Source organism: Oenanthe melanoleuca, chromosome 8, assembly GCF_029582105.1.
Source record: "Oenanthe melanoleuca isolate GR-GAL-2019-014 chromosome 8, OMel1.0, whole genome shotgun sequence".
NCBI lineage: Eukaryota > Metazoa > Chordata > Aves > Passeriformes > Muscicapidae > Oenanthe > Oenanthe melanoleuca.
In genome coordinates, this window is record NC_079342.1 from 17919179 (window position 1) to 17941802 (window position 22624).

Genomic DNA, 22624 nt, shown 5'->3' on the forward strand with positions numbered 1-22624 from the left:
GTGACCTAAGTTGCTTGAAAGCCTTCTGAAAAATAAATATTTTTCACTTCAAACCTTCACCACATGCCATTTTTCTTTGTTGTATTATGTTATTAATATACCCATGAGACTATAATGAGACTCTGAACCTACTTCTGACAAAAACATGCTGAAAACTTTTTGGTAAAGGAACTAACTTTCATTGAAAGCCAAAGATTAAATCATTTTCTCTAGTAAAAGAGTATAGGTTAGCAGTCAGAAATCAGGATTAATATCTGCTCAAGGTCAGTAATGGTCTACAATAAGCCAGTGTGACCTCCCTTTAGAAAGTCATTTTCTTGGCAACAATGCCGTGTTTTAACGTTAACATCTCTTCTGACTTCAATGCTGAATAGCAAGGGTGCCAATGGCTGCACATGAACCTATAAAATATATTTTTCTTCATCCTACTTCAGCTTCCCCATATGAAAAGGAGAACAACAGTAATTCCTCACCCACCCCAAGTGAGAGGAGTGCTCCCTGGGGGCTGTGCAGCCACGTCCCCCTGGGAGCACCTCAGACACAGCTGCCCGTGAAAAGCACTTCCCAAAACCTGGTTCTAAGGGTCTTCTCTACCACAGTGAGTGTGAACAGCTGTAGGAAACAACGCAGGGGCCAGGCTGTCCACAACACTACCACCCCTTTTCTCTTTCCCACTCACTGGAAAAACAGAGCTCATGCAAATATTTTATACTAGACACTTTTATACTAGATACTATTCTGCTAGAATACCCTGATTGCTATGTATAAACTGGGAAACCAAAAGAGAGAGACCAAAATGATAATAAGCCTGGAGTTTGGTGTGAACAGAAGAGAATACACTGTGAAGGAGGGCGGGGACTGCCAGAGACATTATTAATAGGTTTTACCCTTGAGCTCTGGCAGCTACTTGTTCTATACACAGAGGAAAGGGATTAATCAAGCCTTGCACGTAAAGGTTCTTTCTATGGTCTGCCAAAATATTTAAAGGGCTATATACAAAGTGTAAGCCTTATTATTATACACATTCAATGTAATCATCTTATGCTACAGTTAAAGCCAGGATGACAATAAAGTAGATTATTGTGTGCTATAACCAATTCAATTCCAACACAACGGGACATGGCTTAGTCACTTAGTTCAGATCTGGTGTTTGAGCTTATTTTTCTTATGCTGAGCTAAACTGTGATTTAAGAGATTTAATCGAGCTTTGGGAAATGCTTTCTTTGCTGAAGAAGGAGAAAGAACTAAAAGTCTGCACCTGGCAACCCTAATCATTTCCAATTTTCAGCTCATTTTGCTTCCTACTTCATGGAAATTCACCTTAGTAAATAATTGTTCCCTAAAATCATCAGGGCTGAAAGGATGACAACACTTCAGAGGAATAAGTTTTAAGAAAATAACTGAAGCTGGAGGATTGTATAGAGGCTACTGAAGAACAGCAGCTCCTGCTGATCCCTCCTACATCAGTTCCCAAAGGGCTAAGCAGTAGACATATGATATATTTTTTTAAATCAAATAATTACAGTAAATGCATGGGAAACAGTGAAACTCAGTACTAGGTCAAAGCTACAGGTCACTAGCAATATACAGTTTAAACATAACAAGGATGACACAATTTCTTCATGCCACTGGCCTGGACTCAAAGGCAAATAAAACTGTATTTGCAGCATGAGCCTTGCATGACAAGGTTCTGAAGACCTTCTGCACCTTCCAGGTGAAGTGGGTCCTACTTAGAATATACAATCTGCAAAATTAGGGAATTTAAGGTAAGGGTATACCTTTGGGCTACTAAAATACATAGGCAAAAATAAATTCTTCTCCCCGACCTTAAATTGCAAGTAAAAGCATAAGCAATAAACCCCTCCAAAGTATGAAATAAGCATAAATGTTTCCCTTGAATTTCACAGGGGCTCAGGAGCAGAACAAATTGAAGCTGTCACACATATCCTTGGGCTTCCCATTTTGAGTTGCTGTCCAAGCACCTCATGAGAATCACCTACTTCTCCACCATCAGTCTATTAAGATTAAAAATCTCTCTCTAAACCTGTCACTATGCATAGGCCATAGGCTGATCACTCACTTCCCTTTGCTAGGATCTTTGCCTGACAAGCAAACGGGCTCTTCATGATAGAAGGTGCACCTTTGTGAGACTTTCTGTAGAACATATTTGCATTCAAGAAAGTTATTTTTCACTGGACTGAAGAACAACTGGACAACAGCCTGATAGCAGGTCATTAGAGTTAGAAGGAAGAAGAGAAGTGGAGAAGAAAAGACTACAGCTTAGACAAAGCAGCATCTGGGTCTCACCAAAACATACAGTATAGAAAGCAAGAAGACATGAGTCCAAAGATGGGAAAAATTTAAGTGTTATTGTTTCTATTACTAAAATCTACTCAAACCAAACCAATGTAAATCCAGCCCTTCTGCCATAAACCTGGCAATGCTAATTTTCTTCATTTACTGTAAGCAAATTATACTTTGTTTCTGCTCCTTGACGGTCTGTAGCTTCCTTAGCTGATGCTTTGACCTGTGGGTTTTTCTTGATTTTTGGCAACTACTGCTTCTACTTCAGTTTTGATTCACAATAAGCTTTTACTACTGCATCTACTCACATCTCAATTCCACTGGAACTGTGACACTTTAGCACTTGACATAGTAACCATTCTTTATACTGACAAGATCCCAACAACTGCAAGTGTCAAATATTTAATTTTGTAATGAGAACGGCTTTATCTCAGGTAGAAATTAAAGTCAGCACAGAACTTGGCTCTGCAGCCACTGTGGAGGGAGCCTGGCTGTGACTGCCAGGGCACAGGCTGCTCCACACCTCGGCAGTGCTGAAAGGGTACATAAAAGAAAAATACATTTTAGAGAAAATTCTTCTAAGGAATCAGCACTCAGACTTCATGAATCCTGCTTCCCTACAGGAAAACAGAGGGGTTTCCTGACTTGGCTACAGTGAAGTCATGACTCAGCCTGTGTATTCAGATACACCCTCAGAGACATGCTAGATCAGATTTAAGGCAGCATCAACATTGAGCTGTGAGATCTCAGGACAGTGAGAGCCATCAGAGCTTGGGACATCAACTTTAGTGTACAGCCCAGCTTTGCAGAAAAAAATACCCCAGGTGATAGGAACATCACACAAATACAGATATACTTATGCTCTTTTTCAGTTTAAAAGAACCTATACAATTTAGCAACTAATATCTTGACAGTATCAAACAAGAACTTCATTAAAAGAATGTCTTAAAATTAGCACGTGCAGAATTAAAAGTCAAAGGAGAACTAAAGTCAGACTGAAGCCACTGACAGACATCATTCATCTTTCCAACCCAAAGTAACTTTGTGATTACTTCTTTTAAGCTAACTGGCATTTTACAAAATACCATGGAATGATGAATATAAGTATCAGAGTGAAAAAAAGGAAAAAAGACTAGACACAAAAAAATATCAGCACCACAAGACGACCTTAACATCCATCCAAAGTCCAAATTTGCATTTTTTTAAACAAGTAATTACAGTGGTTACAACCACACTGGATTAGTTTCTGGTTAGACCAGATTACTCATGATTTAAAATTTCCAGACTTGTTAATAGCTATAACAGAAGTCACTGCTTCTTATTACTACAAGAAACTGAACTTACAATAAAAATGCTTTCAGGAAGATGCTGAAGCTGGAGCTCTATAGCATTAAGCCCAGATGAACAAAAACATACTGCACTAAAGAGAGAGCTGGATTTCCAAGAATCTCACTCACCTTTCACCCATTAGTAGCAACTGAATAAAAGCTTACAGTTGAGCCAAAAGAATTTTACTCTTTTGGAAAAATGATCATACAGCAATTCGAATATTGCAGAAGAAAATGATGGTGAATTCAGTGCAGTGAGAAGATACTTTGAGCAGGTTTCCTTCCTTCTCTGGAATAGTTATTGCTGACTGAGAAACTTCACATACTCTAGAGTGAAGTTTCTCACTTCAGCACATGCTAAGGTGGGAGCTTCCTCTATAAATGAGTAGGCAAAAAATCCCAAACAAACAACAAAAAACCTCCCAAAACACATTCTTGAAGGAAAAGCTGTCAGGACAGCTAATAAAATACTGTTCATCTGTGTATTTTCACAATTTCAATATTAATTGAAAAATATTAATAGAAAAAAATTTTAGCTGCAGCTATGAAGTCCAGTTTTTGGCCAGAATTACCACACATTCTATTGCTATGACACCCAGAACATTACTTGTCTGGAGATAGAGTGGCTTCAGCAATGAAATAGATAGGAGAAATGTCATTAATCTAGACTGCAGTGGTCCCTCACAGTGAAAGCAGCAGTAGAGAACCATTTTCAGCATAGAAAAGCTAGTATCATCACAAGCTGGTATTGAAGTGGGAAGACAGCAACTGAATCCTCTGTTGTTTATACCACGTGGGGCAGTGAGTTAAAACCTCACAGCCTAGAAGAAATAAACTGGCCATAGCAAGTACCAGAGCTCACATGTTCATCATCTGCTCTTAGAAGAGCTCTCTGTATAAAACCAGAGCAGCAACAAATCCAGTCCCTGTCCTTTGCAAGGCTAAACTCATAGTAGGACAATTGCCTTGTCTTGAAACATTTAGCCTAACAGAAAGAACAAGAAAATGGGTAGTGGATGACCTGAAGATTATAGTTTACAATTTTACATCAACCTCAGATACTATTAAAACAAAACAACTTCTATTCCCTTCTTGCTTGGAAAAGACTGGGACCATTCTGTCTGTGGTCGCAGACTGTTTCAGTATTATCCAACTGCATAAACGAAACTAGTGTCAAAATTAAGTTTTAAATGGCTTGAGGTTTATAGGAATTAAAGAAGGAAAAATTAAATTTGAAACTCTGCTTGTTTACTAGCACTAATTAAATATGCCAGATTTCTGGGCAAGCTTCCTAGCCTGTGGCTACTACGTTACTGGCTTGTAAAACAGTCAACAAGTGCATGAGTACAAAGCACAAATACAATAACAGAGATTTCGTGTACAGTCCTGCCCTTAGTTTATAAAGAAAAAAATGTATTAGAACCAATCTGTAACTATAATGACCTGTGCTAACCCTCTAGACTATGCTAGTAATATAAAAAAGGGCCAAGTCTACAATGGCTGCTTTTTCAGAGACAGTTAAAAAAAAAGTAAACACAGAGAGAGGTAAGAAGCAATAAGCACAACAAAAATGAACAGGAAGCCTTAAAAGACCAGTTTACTTCTAAAAATTCCATGCTTCTGGGCTCTGCTCTCAAAATAATTTGCTATTAAAAATAAAAGGGAGTTTTAGCACTGCAACAGAAGTGGTGGGTCTGATTCTTCACACCACAAAAGCTGCACTCTTCACAAACAGATTTTATTATTATATGGATTTCACTAGAAAATAGCTTTATTCTGGAATTGCACATTTAATGTGAGCATTTCTGGGGACAGAAAAATTGCAATGCTACCTAGGTAGGTAGAGAAGGAAGAAGGAGGGACACGTAAGAGCCCATGACCTAAACACTGTTCTTTGCACACCCTTCTTTCAGGAAAAGCTCCCCATTTACTTCCTGTGGCTGAAACAGTTGTTTCTATAAAAGCAGCAAACAACTCTTAATGAAAAAACACTAGAGGACAACTTGCTGCCTTGACAGCTTTAATGCGAAAAGTCTTCCAGAGCAACTGAAACTAATGTGTGCTCCCACTGTACAGTAGTGTTGCCCAGCTTTAAGGAAACCAGGAATTATGCTTCAATAAAAATTCAGCCCCGCAAATATTCTGCTGTAAAAAGAGGCATAAACCTGTAACTCTTCAACTTTCAGGATCACATACATGAGGCAAAGGGAAATGATATAAAAATAGCTAGGTTTTTGTTTACAACTCTGATTTAGAAGAGCAATTCCAGAAACTAAATTGCTTCCACAGAGGCATTGATTCAATTAGTCTGCATAGCATGCTTTACTTGTGTTCAGACCTCTGACGTACACTGATAACAAAAGAAAAAAAATACACAGTGGACACACACAAAGTAATTGCCTAAACTTTTTCTGGATTGACTGGATCATATATTTTGGCAAACCAGCCAAAAATCAAACACAGACTGATGCCATGAAGGAATTTCTGGAATTACAAACCACACTACAGTTCTACTTCTGGCAATGAGAAACACCTCTCATTTTGAAACAATGCTAGAACTGACAGCAGTGCACGAAAACATGCTGTCATTCAGCAATGAAATAACTAAATTAATGAACTGTACTGTACTGTACAGTATGTATGTACTGTACTCAGAAGCCTAAAAACCCCCCTAAGTGGTTAAAATCTTAGATTAGCAAATAAAACCACTATGTTTAAGTAACAGCAGAACACTGGCTTCTTGGTTTTTGGTAACTTTTAATCTCAATTTTGGGTCTTACTATTCAACAGGATGACAATATGAGCTCCTCAGAGATGTGAACAATGGATTCTCTTCAGGACAGAAACAGTGGCAGGGAGGGTGACAATTCTGCTTAAAGTAACAAACAGAACTGCTAAGAATGGACTCTCATACACTTTTTTTGCCCACTGCATCTTGATGCCCATGAGCGCAGACATTGCTTGTCCTTCCTCACAGTAGATTTAAAAGCCAAAACATTCCAGAATTTTGAGAAAGAACATTCAACTTTGAGTGTAAATAAGGTATTATTCACTTTTAGAGACAATGTTCAAGTTAGTGTCTACCTTGAACACTTCTGAAGCTCATTAATTTTTCTGCTCTCTATAAGCTCATCTAATTCTCCCTATGCATGCACTGCCCAGCAAGCAGGGATCAACAATTCTGACAAGCAAACTTACACGGAGAAGTCAGATCAGCCTTTGCAAAGACACAGCCACAACATCTTTCCCTTGTGTACTCTGCAGTTTTCCTTAACTCTCCTGTGTGCACAGCACACAGCTGGTGGTGGCCTCACATCACCTTCCCAAAACCCCTGCTCAGTTCAAGCTTTTGGATGCTGAACAATTTGGTTCAGCTTTCACCTCTTCAACATACAATAACTTTTAAGGCACTGCCCAATGATAAAAACATTCACAGGTCAGTGTATCTAGAACTTAGGAAACAGCCGTATCCTCAGATACCCAAGACTCTGGATATTTCCACTGAGACATGAATTAACACTCAAGGCCAACTTTTTTATTGCCATTGGAAGAGCAGTGAAAACAGAAGTAGATATGCAGGCATATGGCAGGTAGCAGACTGAAGCCTTCCAGAAGTCTTGACTGGAACTTGTGAGTCACTTCCACTGTGAACACAGAATGTTTTCATGCATAAAAATGAAGAAGTCAAAGCACAGAGTGTCAAAGTAAAATTAACTTTTGAATTGTTGTGCTGCAGTTTGCAATGCTCCTTCTATCATTCATAATCAGTACTAGACACCTTGCTCATATTGACAAATTCATATCCTTTTATCCACTGCCTCCAAGATGGTGAATCAATCAGCTAGAACCTCAAAACACAGAAATGATGGAGCAGGTAAAGTGACAGATTTCTCTGCAGCAGGCTACTGAACTGCAAGGTTATTTCAGCTCTGGAGTCTGGCATTTCTGCTGTTCATGGCATTCTTGATTTACTGGTTCATTATAACTTTGTTTATGCACACAACATTTATGAGGCCACTATTTAATAGGACAGTATCACTTTGTTTTACTACCATAACCTGTCATTCAGAACACATTCATTCTTTCTGTTTATGAATAAAACTGTCATTTAAAAAAGTGAAGAAATAGATAATACACAGCTTGGAAGATGTTTTACAACAGATTGCTTGCAAAAATATCTGTCATTTTTTAAAAAAGTTTAGGAGAAATGAAAGCAATTAGTCTTTGGAGTGATCACCTTCTAAAGGGAATTACGTTTCTACTGTGTTACTGCATTTACAAATAAACTATTTGAAGAATTATAAATTATTATACTCTTGTTTGATATTTGTATTCTGTTGGATCCTGGAAGTGCTGCCCAAAGCTATACATATGGGTAACAAAACCACAGATCACATAACGGAATTTAAAAGCTGCCATCAGGTGGCCAAACTGGAAGTGGAAAGCAGCAAACAGATACAAGAACTGGGGAAACAAACATAGCTTTATCTCCTTTATGCAGAACAATATGGACCTGACAAAGCTCAGATGATACAACAGTTTCTGCAGCAGGGCTGGTTCCTCCCAAGGAGTCCTCCTGATATTTCCTCAGGATACACAAGCCCGGGGGCTGCTCTGCCCACCCAGCAGTGGAGTCAGCACTGTCAGCTCAGGGGCACTGCTTGGCTCTGCCAGACTCAAGCCAGCATTTGTAAAACCAGTTCATATGCATGCAAGGAGTCATCCACCTCTATACAAATTCCTGCACACCCAAGAGGAGCAGCTTGTTAATGCAAAAGAAAATATATTTATTTTTTCACTGCATGTCCGGTGCCTTTGTAGGAAAAAAAGAATTAGTACATTGAAAGGGAATTACAGCCAGTGGAGTGGTAACAACAGCAGTGCATAACAATGTAACACACAATACATGACACAATAATAAATACTACAGGTGCCTGACATACAAAAATACAAGTGCTGAAAATGAAAATCTGGGTTCAAACACGACCTGTAGCTCAGGCTGGATGCAGTGTTACATCAGCTGTTTCCTGCAGGTCATTTTAACAAGTATTATTCTGACTCAAAGTGTGGGAAAGCCAAGTTAACACCCTATACTCAAAGCAGCATTTTACATTTACACTACTGACATAAATGTTCACAAGTTATGCCCCTATGAGACAGGATAGTAATACTGCATTCATTTTAAAAAGCAAAGAAAATATGAGACACTAACATTAAGAGGATTTCTCAACATCACAAAGCCAAGTAGAGAGGTGAGATCTCTGTGTATAAATTACAAGGCATTCTTAATGCTGACAGGTGATAACACACCAATTCATATGAAGCTTATCCCTTCCAGCATCAGATCTCCCACTGAACTCTTCCTCTGTAAACACAAACATTGCTTATTTTAATGGTTCTCTACAGCAAAAAGATTAACACTTCCATTTCTTTTTGAACAGAAGAATAGATTAGGAAGGAGCAAGGTCAGACAACTTTTCTGCAAATTTTTTAATTCAGCAGTTGCCTAGGACAGGAAATGTAATTTTTTACCCCCACCTACACAGACACCCCTGGAATCTACAGGCCTGAAATCTACATAATATCCCTAGTATTTTAATATTTTTTCAAACAAGTATCAAGGACATACAAAAAAAAGGCTAAAGTCTGGGTTTTTTTCCAGTATGCTTACTTCATATAACAGTGTAAATCAGGAAACAGATGAATCCCGTGTTCTAAAGCTACACTATGATGGGGTACATCTAAAACACATGCAAAAGACATATTCCAATCTGAAATAAATACTCTTTTCTCAAAAGGTAAGATATAGAAAAACATACCAGCAAGCACCAATTTGTCTCACTGATCTAGCCCCTCAATAGCCAGAGGTTACTTTTAAGTATGCTGACTTAACACAGGAATCTGAATTGTATAAATCAATGTCTCAATTAACATTTTGTTTAGGAAGAGTTAGGGAAGAAAAACAGAATGTAATCATTTGCTAGCACAGTGGCTCCAGAGGTCTGGGAGTGTGTGCAGGAAGAATGGAGTTGAATGTGGGAAGGGTCCATTATTCTTTCAATAGTGTCTGGTGCTGCAAAGTATGTACTTGCATACTTTCCTACTGGAAAAGCTTAAGTCTTCAGTAGCTCCTTGGTCTGGGAAAATGGCATGCACCCAAATGCTAACCCAGGGATCTAGGAACAAGATCTACCTGAAGAACAATATTTTTCAAGTGGCCTTAAAAGAGAAAAATGGCCATAAAAAGAAGTCTAATTCCCAAGGGATTTTATCTGGCTGCTGTTTGTCAGGTGCCGTTCCCCACACACATCCTCAGCACATTCTAAAGCAAGAATGGAGAGAGGGCCTCTCTGAAAATAATCACACTTGCTGAAAGACCAGCCCTGCATAAATATCTCTAACAACAGTACAAACAGAAATCAGACTTCTTGCCCGATACTTTAGTTGAAATTTATGGCACCACTGGCCATGATTCTGTTATTACTATTCTACCTGGCTAAGGCTCAAAGTCACAGAAGTGGGAATTTCAGAGGTATTTTCAGAAATGATGTAGCTCATCTGGGAAAAAAAAAAAAAGAACCAAAAAAAATTACTTAGTTCTACAAATGCTGTACCAACACATCAGTGAATAAAGCTATATATTACACATAAATGTATACATATATGAACACACGCAAGAAAGGGATGGGACAGAGAAGTTAAGGACACACATGGCCTCTGAAATTACATTTAATGCTACACCTTGGGAATAATAAAGCACAAAGGGTGGGAAAATAAAATCAAAGGGAATACTAGAAGACAGACTCTGGTGCTCTTGCAAATATCACCAGCTGCTGGATGATTTATATGGAAAAAAAACGAGAAGTTGAGCTTTAACTTAAATCTCCCTGCTTTCTTACTGGTTTGCTTCCAACCCTAGGAGTTTAATTAAAGTCCATCAGCCAAATTTTTCTGAAGGACGTAAGTTATTCCTTTCTAAAATCTTCCTGTACTAACTGACCCAGATTTTTTTAAACTCTTGAGCTTTCACCAACCTGATTATGAATATACACACACCCATACACATTTTTAAGAAGGTTAAAGAATTCCAAGATGATCAATCCAAGAAATACCAAAAGCTGCTGCTGACAATATGCAGGTATGCAGGTACATGCTACTTATACTAAAATGAGTAACAGGGCAAGATACAGCATTCTGTATTGCCAGTTCACATGTGAAGATTTAATAGCTACCTCCTCTTCTTTCTTAAAAGAGTACATAGTATTTGGTGGCTGGGAGAGTTCTACAAGAAATCTCCAAGAAAAGTGGATAAGAAGTTTTAGTGCTTGTAAAAGGAATCTCTCTCTCATCTTCTCTAGCTGGGGAAATGGTGTAATAAATTTGATGAAGAAAGGAAGGATTTAAAGCCAGAGAAAATTAGGATTTCTCAAAGCAGAAACACAGAGAAACATGCTGCCCTTAGGAATAGATCTCTGCTATTTACTTGATCTACTGGAAGAACTCCTGGGGAGCATGTCTTAGCAAGAGAAAGGAAAGTTTGCTACGCTCTTCATTTCCTGTGTAATTCCAGAAACTGCCAGCACAATGCTGTTTGGGGAGAACCACACTACAGCTATTCAACAGGGAATTCAGCATTGTATTCTGAATGAATGGAAACTTTCTCAAAGATATATATTTGCTACAACTAAAGTAGAATGCAAACCCAGTAAGGATGTGAGCCCACATACACCTTCAATCAGCTAATTGCAAATTGTGACTCTTTCCATTATGACTTCCGCAATATTCTTCGCAGTGCGAAACATCACAGTAAATCACTTGGGTTAGAGTTCACAGGAGCCATGAACTAAATGCAATAAATCAGCACTAAAAATATTATGCAACTATAGTTCAACTGATACCAAGTGTAGCTAATTTTAATGGAGAGGCTATCACTTTTATGTGTCCTTGCAAGTTAGTGATTCAGGGTCTCAGTGACCAGGATAAAGGAAAGGCTCTGAAATCTCAGTTTCTTAGAATAAACTAGATGAATGGTTCCCTGCAAAAATCCCAGAGGTATTTCACTCCTGCCACTGCAAAAACCTTCTGCTAAGTATGACAATTTAAAGGACTAGAAATGCATCAGTAACACAGAACAGTAAGGGAACCACAAATTTTGGCTGGGCTCGTGAGCCAGGATCTCATCCCCAAGCAGAATCGGACCTTTTAACTGAAGAGGAACAGTCACATGCCTCATTTCACCCTTACTTTGCTCTAAACTAGGCTGTTTCCTCCCCCCCCCATATTCCACATTGGCTGATAAATTCCCCAACGGCGGGTGTTAACTAACTCTGCATTCCAGTCTGCTCTGCGTCATGGAGTTCCACATCCCGCTGATGAGGAACACATGGCGGACATGTGGTAGGGGAGAGCCTGACAGCGCTCGCACAAGCAGGGATAACTCCTCTGACCTTTGGCTTTTTTTCTCTGTACCATCCCAACTGCACAATGAGGAGTCTGTGCCCCTCTGTCACCTACTGGTCACTCTGGGATTACTGGACATAAGCTGAAACCCTAACATTTCAACAGGCACTACACTGCATACACATTAGGGCTGAAAATGTATGTTGAAGCAAGCAATTGATCGTTTTGTGTCTCTGCCCTAAGCAAACCATCCAGAGGAACTTCTGACCATACAGGTTACATCTGGACCAACTGGGGTAAGTACGCAACAAAAAGAATTATGGCTATGCTTCCTCATCAACTCTGTGAAATAAGGTAACTCACAGCCTTGCTAAAAAGTACACAGTGGCAACTGTATTAAAGCATTAAGATGTCTTTCTAAAATGAACAGAACATTTATCATCTTTTTAAGACCTGAACCTGGCTTAAGAGTAACAATGAGCTTCAACTTCAGTGTTGTCCAGATTGAATGACTCATGCAGAGTACTGCATTTACCAAGTCACATGGACACGAGGGTGTCCAAGCAATACAGTCATCCCTTCCTCCTCTGAAACCTCTGAAAAGTAAAACCGAATCACAGGCTAAGTGCTGGTCTGAGACCGCAGCAGACAGACAGACAGACAAATGGCTAATGACAACCCATGCAACATACATTTACTGCCGATTAGAAACCAAATGCTGAGCCTCAAGCTCTCTGCTTTTAGCCTTATGTGTACTAGAACACTGGCCAGAATCTTGCAGTAAAACGAAAGCCATTGACAACAAGCCTTTCCATAACTATATTCAATAGAAACTCCTGCTAATATTCCAGATTCTGAGATTCATGACCTCTTACCTGTACAAGCTGTCAAGACACAGCATGACCTTTCTTTTATTAATAGGGCCTGGATATGCTGTATCTTCCTTTCAACCCCCCTCCAATGTATGAATAAAATAAAATGGCAGTAGCAAAAACAATAAAATCCTGTGGAAGCAACTGTACTAAAATCAATAATAGCACAATGTTCTTTAAAATATAGTGTCAATGTCTCACTAACTGCTTTTATACTACGTTCACATTTATAATACAAGTATAACATATAAAAGCATCAAATTAAAGAGTTTTTTTTTATATCTGGCTACATTGATTTTAGAAATAGTAAATAATTTTAAAGAGACTCTGTTTCTGAAGTTAAAGGCTACCCTCATCACCAACGAATTTATAGAAAAAAACAGAACAAGTTGAGCAAAGTTTAAATGCATAATAAAAAGGGCAAACTTTCCAAGCAAATTAATGGCTTTTAGCTACAGCAGTTACTCTTAGTGAGCTGAGAAATTAAACAGGCATGCAAAACCTACTCGGGGCATCCTGAGAACACCTACTCCAAACTCATGTCTCAAACAACTCTTGGGTCAATAACTTTTTCTGAAATGTTCAGCAAAATCCTCTTTTCTGAAGAAATATGATGAAAGCTACATCAGCATTTTTAAATTGTGATTATAGTTTGAGAAGTTAGTGTGTAAAAATCACACCCTTTTATTCAATAGACTTATTTCCCCTGTTTTGATTCAGTCAGATCCGCTTGCTTTACTGGCTAAAATAACTTTTTACAGCTTTCTAAATTCTTGTTAGTACTGTGAAACCAATTCAATTCTGGGAAGAGGAATCAGATTCTTTTCTGGCTTGTGCATCTGTAAAAGGATTATTACCTAAATCAATACATACAATTTCTATTTTTTGTTAGAGGAGCCAGAAAAAAGCTCACTTCTTTTCTAGATGCTAGTCAGAAATTTTTATTTTTATTTATGAGAAGAGCAGACCGGGACTAATTGAAAGATCAGATTTGGATCAACAGAAAAGATATCACTCTATAGAGGTCATATTTTAGAGAAAAGAAGTTATATCAAACAATTTTCTATAGTATTACTCAAAATACCACTTGAATGCAAAATAAACTTAGTCAGAAAATTTTGCTAATAGTGAAAAATTTTTGATTTTTCAAAGAGAAGACCATCACCAAAGCTGAGATGTATTCATTCTGTACACAGCTGAGACCAGCAAAGAGTTTTTGCTCTCTGGTCTATCCTGAATTGCTCCTCAAAATTTTTCTACTGAGCTGAATTAGTGCATCCCCCACTTCCTGCCAGTGGCACTGCTTGTGGGGACATCTCCCAAATGCACAAAGAAAACAGAACCAAGTCAGTAAAGTCCTGCTGTTTAACCTATCAGAAGTCATGACACTCTTTTTGACACTAGTGGCTTGTGGAGTACTCAACTGTGTGTCCAGGTGGGCATTAGCTTGGGGTGGTGGGCCCCTTTCACCAGCTGGGTCTGGTACAGGACATCTGCCCATGATCTAGTTTAGGATGCTTCACACTTTAGAGCATCTACCTATATGAGTGTCATTCCCAGCTTTTCTAAAGGAAATAGATTTTAAATGGAAAAAAGAACAACCTTAGGAGCTGGAGAGTATTTCAGAGATGCCAATTTCCCAAGAACAACAGTTTTAGAGAGCAGAAACATTAAGGAAGTTGCAGTATGTTTATATATGATCCACTTACTTAAAACAAATTATCAGCAGGGAAAAAAAATAAAAAAAAGGACAATATCCCAAGGCAACAGAAAGGAAATCAAGTGTATCAAAGCTGTTTCTGAGCTCCCATTACCTACCCACTTGGCAATACTGACTTTTGAAATTATACTACACCGTTCATTTTTACTCTCATGATACAAGGAGAAAAGGAAGAAAAAACTCCCCAATCTTACCCTCTCTTTTTATTAAATTACCTTAAAAACAGATCTGCATTGTTACTTCAAGGTTACTGATGTTACTACTAAATATATTTATAGATGAGGTATTCCTTTCTGTCTGCAGCACATGAGGTAATAAGTAGCTGGAATTGTCATGGTGATTTATTAACATATTCTCTAGGAGAAGCCCTGCACCTGCATCTGTGCAGACAGAACACCCACGAAGGCTGAACTCACCCTTACACAGCCCACAAGATCTTAAAAGGAAACACTCCAAATTTAGACCTGCTCCAACAGGTGTCTTTTACTGTTTCACTTTGCATGACCATAAATATCAGAGGTGGAGCAAAAATCTCCCTGTCCATTGTAATTGTGCTTTGAAAACAAATACCTTTGCCCCCTCCCAAAGCAGAGGCAGCAGCTATGGAATTCTCATCATTTCCTCACTCCTTCATCCTGTCAAGACCCAAGTCAGAGAGATGTCACTGGCAAAACCAGGCTCCAGGGATGAGCACATAACTTTATTTTTTTCTCTTCAAAGGGCCCTAAGCTGGTTTTGAAACGTCCCCAAACTGTATTTCTTTCATTCTAGTATGTCATCTTGCAGCTATTTGCCAAAGTGAATGACATGCACAGGCTGTTCATGGCTTTTTATAAGCTCTCATTACCCAAACAGGGAACCATTTCCTTGAAAATGCTTTCCCCAGCAGCATTAGTCTCTCTAGGCACCACCAATAAATTTGTCTTTTGGCTCAGCCTGTTGCACTCCAAAACGTGCCTGAATAGATGTATTTGATATTGTTTTCCACTTGTTTACTGAGGGAGGATGCTACCTGTGGGACTTGTCATCAGGGTGATTAACAGCACAGGGAAAATAAAAGATAATTTTACCTGCCAAGTTGAAAGCTTTGCCAGATTTGCTCTGGCAAGCAAAGGAGCAAAATCCAGACTTCTTTCTGTGGTGTAACAAGGAGATGCAATCCCAAACCCAAAATGGCTATCCACGACTTACAAAACCACAACACAAATCAAAACAACAAATCTGGAAAAGAAATCCTAACCAAACTGAGAAAGAGAATAACAGGTTACACCATGAGCTTGGAAATTCCACTAAAATGTTTCATTCTGTAGCACTTCCACTACTACAAAACACCCCAGTCAAGAGCAAAAAAAAAAAAAGTATTTAATACTCAAAAGATACTCAGGAGAATGTGTGTTTTCCCCTGTCCCTCCTCACCAGCTGCTCTTTTATGGCAGGAAAATGAAGAGCATGAAATCCAATGATAGGAAGAAGGCAAAGGTCAGGGAAAAGGTTTTTCTTCAAGGATTTAAATTAGCGTTCTACAGTTTTGCATGTTTTGTCAACATAACTTCCCTCCTGTGAGGAGGGGAAGCCAAAGGGCCTTTGAACCATTTCTGTATGGGGTCTAGATTTTTAACAAGTAAGAAGATTCCTTGCTTTAAAGAAAAGCTCATCTTCCCATTCCTGTCACCATTCCCTCCCTGTCCCTCCTTCCACTCCCCTCCTTAAAAAGAGAGAGGAAAAAGAAAATAGAAAAAGGATCTGAAGAACAAAACAAGCACTGGAGGAGTTCTAGAGTTCATGTAACAAGACCACTACAGCCCTTCAAAGGGACCATTAAAAGCAAAACAAACAAAAGCAACACCCTCAAGATGTCTATTGTATTTTACAGAGGAACAAATGAGTGTACTGGAAATTCTCCCACCATCTTGCCACAAAGTCTGTTATTTCATCAAAACAAAGTCCAGAAATCAAGAAGCAGCCAACATGGCAGCTGAAAGTCAGTCACATCAAGTGATCCATGAAGAAAATGAGATTGGGCTTGCCTTTTCTCTTTTTTTTTTTCTTTCTTTACTATGATGTATTAAAAAAAAGACTTCAAAGATTGTTTCAAGCATCGCTTTTGTTTCTCACATGAGAAAATCAGGGTTGAGCAGGTCTAGACAACTCCACGGTTAAAACACCATTAGCTGCCAACACTTTGTCCTCCTAGAACTCCCACAGTTGTTGCTACCCTGGATTTGCCTCAAATTAAATTACTTGAAGATTTCCATACATATTCTGCTCCCTCAGAGCTTCCCAAAGATGGCAGCTGTAGGACAGAGAGCACACCAACATCACCAGTTGGCTGTTTCAGATGTCAGAGGCTCACCCAGGTGAGTACCGGCCCAATACTTCTGCTTGATGCTTCAAAGCATCTTTTTTATTTATTTTTTTATTCTTTTTAACACTTAGCAGATCTCTTTTTGTCCTTCCACACTATCCTAGCATCTTTGGGCTTTGCTTGGAGGGTGGTTAACACTTTATATTCGCTTTCATAGCTGTGCTTGTAAGAAAGACAGGGAGACAGATTTTTATCCCACCTGTATATCATCAACACTCTATTTACTAAATCCCAGTTATGTTCAAGATCTGCTGAAGACAACGTAACTGAGCAGGTGCTACCGAGGGCAAAGTTTACCCTGCAGGATAAAGCCTGATTAATTTAGCTAAAGGAATGAGAATCCTCTGTTTAGATGAACCTGTAAAATCAGGGGTCAACTAAGATCACATATGTTATAGCAATTTATAAGTCATTATACCACAGCCACCCTCTAGTGCCAGGAGGAAGCCAAAAAGACAAGCTTGTCACCAACTGCAGATAAAATATTCCTCCCCTAGCCCAAAATAGATCTATTTGTCTTCATGTGCACAAATCCACAGAATGCATAAGTGATGAATTTCCTACTCTATACAAATCAGCTGCTGTATATGTACAGAAGCAATGCCTGCAGCTTGGTGCCTGCCATGCCCAAGATAAGCCCAGGAGAGAGCCAGTGGAAACGTGCTGGGACAGGCTCCTTCCATCACAACAGCTAACAGGGCCCACTCTTAATCACCTTCCTTCCAGGATAATCCTTAAACTGGGGCAGAGAAGGTGTCATCTTTCCATGGGCACAGAGCATCTCCCTCACATCTGGTAGCAGGATGTTCAAGGAAAGATTACATTGAGCTGTGGCCTACAGCACACACTAGAGGCATTTTCACAGCAGAGATTTATCTGAGAGCAGACCCCAGATGTCTGCATCCTTGACTTAAAAGGTCCACATGGATGGATTCCCAGCTCTCAAATGGCTGTTCCACAGGTGTCTCATCTCACAGAGGTGAAAGTCTGACTGTCAGCCTGGGACAGACTACAAAGGTTGGCCTCTCAAGGAGCCAACACAGCTTTGCACAGAACACGTCAGACAACGCGTGCCTGAGAAAACTAAAATCACTGCACTGGAGAGCATAAAGAACAACTCATCTTTCCTTCTCCTACTAATGGATATGAATTACACTGTGCAGAAAGATCAGCTTGTCTGGCATATTTGATAAACTCATCCGAGTCCCCAGTGAAGTTCAGTGGTGGATATAGCATGGTTTCTCTAATTAATCTTTTGGGGCCTGGAAAGACAGCTGAGATTTTGTGCCTTAAATGCATAAGAGGATCATGAAATCCTGAGATCCTCTCATGGATACTCTACAAATCCATTTGGGACTCAACCAATGAGACTAGCACTTCATTTATGGACATAGGCCTAACACTTCACAGTCTCTGAATCTAAACTGTATCTGACCTATCGCAGGTTTCATTTCAATAAGAGTTACCTTTTCATGCATTCCTTTTCTTTCCCTGGATTTTTCCCTAAAAAGGTATAAGACAAGCCTATCAACTGGTTCCAATGATGTAACAAATAATAAAATGCTACTCTCTGAATATTGCAGAAGTGGTTTTCCTCCTCCTGCCTCATCCCACTTTGTCTTTAACCATTTATCCTACTACACAATTATTTCATATCATCCCAAGCTCAGTCTCTATTACAAGGACTCATGAGCTTACTTCTGGAGGATGGATCTTTTAATGACAAGTTCTTCATCCAAGTCAGCTTCATTAGCCATGAAGAGCAATCTTTTCCCTGTGTCATCCACTCCAATGAAGTCGCGCTGCTCCACTGAAGTAGAAAATCAAAGAAAATCATTATATAACCCCATTTTGATGCAGGCTGGAAAGACAAATGGGACACCCAACCACCCCCAAAATACAAAATCTGACTATCCCAGCAAATCCCTGAATTTAATAAGTATCATTGATAACTTTTGCAACTTCTTGTCAGTTGGGGCAGCTGATATATATCATGGCATTCAAAACACTGGCCCTGAAAGGTTTTTGCATCCTTTTTATGAAGATACCAACTACAGGTTCCCAACACCCAACACTCAATTTTGAGCTGCACTTTCCTTTTCTTTTTTTTAAAATAAAAACCCTTGCTTACTGAGTTAAAACAACAACAACAAACTCAAGGGAAGCAGCAAGGTCTTAAAATCCGACTGCTTCTTCTCATAATGTCACTCCACATAGGGGGTCTGAGAGGATTATGATTTCAGTTAAGACATAAGTATTTTGAAACTCATCTATTTTAGCCAAATATCAACACATCAATCACAAACACACATGAATTCCTGACACTCTCTGTTTACTTGGGTTACTACCACTCACTAGCATTTTCATGTTGTGGGTTTTTTTACTGCCATTGCTCTTACTGCTCATTTTAAAAAGCCAATGAGATTATTATTGTCAATATATGATCTTCTAAATATAAAACCCAATGAACTTGACCCTGTAATTTGCAGCTGAGTCAAACATTGCAGGAAACCATTAGGATGAATTTATAGCACTTAACACACTGCAATTCATGCTAATTTAAGAACTGTTCTTTATATCACAGTTCTTGAATGTTCAATAATACCCCATAAGCAACAACCTTGTATCAGATTCCATGACTTATGCAAAATAAAATCTTGTTGATCCTTCTCAAAAAATGAATTGCTTTGTAGAAACAGTGAAAAAATAAATCTAGTGGCTTGTCATGGCATCCAATTTTTAATTCAAACACTTGAACAGTAGAGTCCAAGTACAGAAAAATCTGTATGTCTCACAATTTAGAGAAGGAGCAAATAGTGCCACCTACTATGAAAAACTGCCTAACATACTCCATGTTAATATCTTGTCTTTGGGTGTTTATAAGCTTTGCCAAGTTTTAACTGTCTGGGATGCAATTTCCAATGTCAGATATCTGGCTTAAGAGGAACATTTTAAATACTTCAGAGAAAACCATTCAGCTGGTTCTAAGGCTAAGGAAACAAACAAGTGTTTAACATAAGCAGAAATGGTTTGGTGTCCCTTCCCTTGAAAAGCTCTAATCAATCTTTGAAAAACTGCAGGTTCATATGTTGTATGCTTCTCTAGCCTTCTACTTTTGCCACAAAAGTTTCTGCATATTTTATTCTTAAGGATAGATTCCAATTCCTCAGCTCCTGGGACTGATCAAATAGCAGGTGCTACTTAAGGTTTTCTGTACCATCAGGTGGTGCAAGCAAAGCACACAAGCCACAAGGCTCCACAGCTATGCTGTGATGACTGTTCCAGGGGAAAGAGTTCAATCTGTTGTCTTTTTGCAGTCTGTTTCTTAGAAGGAAATAAAAGTCACAAACTCACTGGGGTGAGGGGAAATAAAACACATAAAAACAAGAATTCTGCAAGACAGGCTGGAAGGGAGAGAAAGCAGTCCCTGAAAACTACTGGAAACTGTGACTGTTAAAGGATATTTGACGGGACAGGAATCAGAAGAGAACAGGTGACTATAGGCAGATAAATGAACCAGATGAAAACTAGAAGTCAGAAATGGAACAGAAGAAGGAAACTGGCAGTGAAAGAAAAGAGCAATATATGCTCTTTCAGATAAATATATATATAAAATATATGCTCTGAAGAAAAGTCAGGCTATTGACAAGGATCCTTGAGGAAGGAAACTAAGAAAAGGGAACAAGAATGGAGGCTGGTGGCAGCAAGAAGCCAGCACAGGAAAAGAAAGATGGATGAGCTAAGGTAATGTTGACAGCAATAGGGTGCACTTAGTCAAGTAGGAATGAAAGCCAGAAGGGTCTGGTGCTCCCTAAAATGTACTTCCCTCCTCCAGAACCTAGAGAAGAACCTAAAATTCCAGTCTTGGCACTCCCCTGCTTTTAACAAATGACTGAAATAGGCCTGGTAGGGTTCATGTTTTATCTGAGGCAGTTCACAAGAAACATGTCACTAGTGCTGTCCACGGCAGCTCAAGTGGTGCATTGGGTGGGAGATCTGAGCATTAAGCCCCACAGAAAAACACCAGGGGTGACAAAACACATAATGGAATTTTAGTTTTTTCAAGTTTTAGTTTTTGGTTTCTCACAGGTCTGAAAAAACATACACTAATTTTAACAAGTCATGTAGCCAGAGTTATGCTACAAAGTCAAGCACATAGACATAAAACCCAAGCAAAATAAAAATGCATGTACAATCTGATGCATTTATATTTGCAAAGAGTATTCAGATAATCTTGTTTATCCTCACAGACCTCCTCACCCCCACCCCGTGTGCTCAGAGCTCACATGCTGGGCGGCTCTATGATGTTTAACCATAGACCCATTAGCTTACAACTCCTGAATGCTCAACTCTGTGCTGCAGCAGTGCTCTTGACAATGTTTTATGTGCCATTAACACTTAGACTGCCTTTTCAAAAACAGGGGAGTTATAGCTGTTTGAGAGTCCAAGTACTAAATGCTTTTAGCCCTACTAACCTTACACGTTGCTCCAGAAAAATCTTCATGCAGAGCTTTTAAGAAGTTTTCTTTTAAAAACATATTTCCTCCATTTTCAGACAACTGTTGGCTTGCATTTCACTCCTCTCTCAAACAATTTCAAGCTACATTTTCTTACCTGTATTCCAGTAATTCCTCTGAGCTTTAACCAAGGACCAGGCCCACTAAGCTAACAATAATCAAGGCTCACCATTTTAACATATATCATTAAAAGAAAATGAGAGGTATGGTTGGGGAACAACTGTGTGGTATTTAGTATTTTTAGCATATAAGTAAAATGGGTATAATAGCCCTCTTCTGCCTTACAGCAGTGTTATGAGAATAGATACATTAAAGATTACAAGGCACTAACTAAGATATTATGGTAAGAGGGACAAGATAAGCATCTAAGCAACTCCTTGAAATCAGTGGGAGTTTTGCCTAGCAAAAGGCTCCTGGATGTGATTTCAGAAGAGTAATTCACTACATATCATGAGAGGGGAGAATTTATATAAATGTTTGTTACCCACCTACTATTGGTCCCTACAGTCAGTGTAAAATTCCCAGCTGATGCTGATGCTTAGTGCTCTTGAAAAACCTAGCAGTTTTAATGTTCAGATATAACAAAAATTCAGGGTTTCATCCAAAACTCACTGAAGTCACCTGGAGCTTTTCCCCTAACCCTTGTGAGCTTTGGATCACTGCCTGCAAGATTACATGAGTCTAATACTTAATTCTGAGCTGGAAAAAACCAAGTCACACCCTCACCAGGGAATCTGAGGAAAAACAGGGTATCAGTACCTTTTTCATTTCTTTTGCTCTGGGATTGATAACTAAACATATCATACATACCAGTGGTTTCTCTATAATTTATTAATAAATATGTATTCCTACCCACATACCTGGCTTTTTTTTCCCTTTCTGTCCTGGTACCACTTCTGTTGGTTCATGAGTTTTCTTCATCAACATGGAGAGAGTAGCATCATGTGTCCGAAAGAGGTCCACAACTTCGTATAAATCAACATCTGTGATCAGATCGCAGCTCAACACCAAGACATCGGTCTGCCAAAGAAAAAAACCAGCAAACCTTTCAGAGATACAAATTACCACAGATGGACTAGCATCTGAGGACCCAAAAACAAATACACACTTTCTCCTTT

At 39.0% G+C, this 22624-nt stretch overlaps 1 protein-coding gene across 1 annotated transcript in view; it reads right to left on the reverse strand.

Annotated features, from left to right (window-relative positions):
* The window catches only part of EIF2B3 (eukaryotic translation initiation factor 2B subunit gamma), a 97156-nt gene that overhangs the window by 54026 nt on the left and 20506 nt on the right, over positions 1-22624 (reverse strand). Inside the window, exons 3-4 of the mRNA XM_056497115.1 lie at positions 22367-22526; positions 18688-18799 (exon numbers count right to left, since the gene is read on the reverse strand). Coding sequence (XP_056353090.1) covers positions 18688-18799; positions 22367-22526 — 272 coding nt within the window. The remainder of the gene's footprint in view (positions 1-18687; positions 18800-22366; positions 22527-22624) is intronic.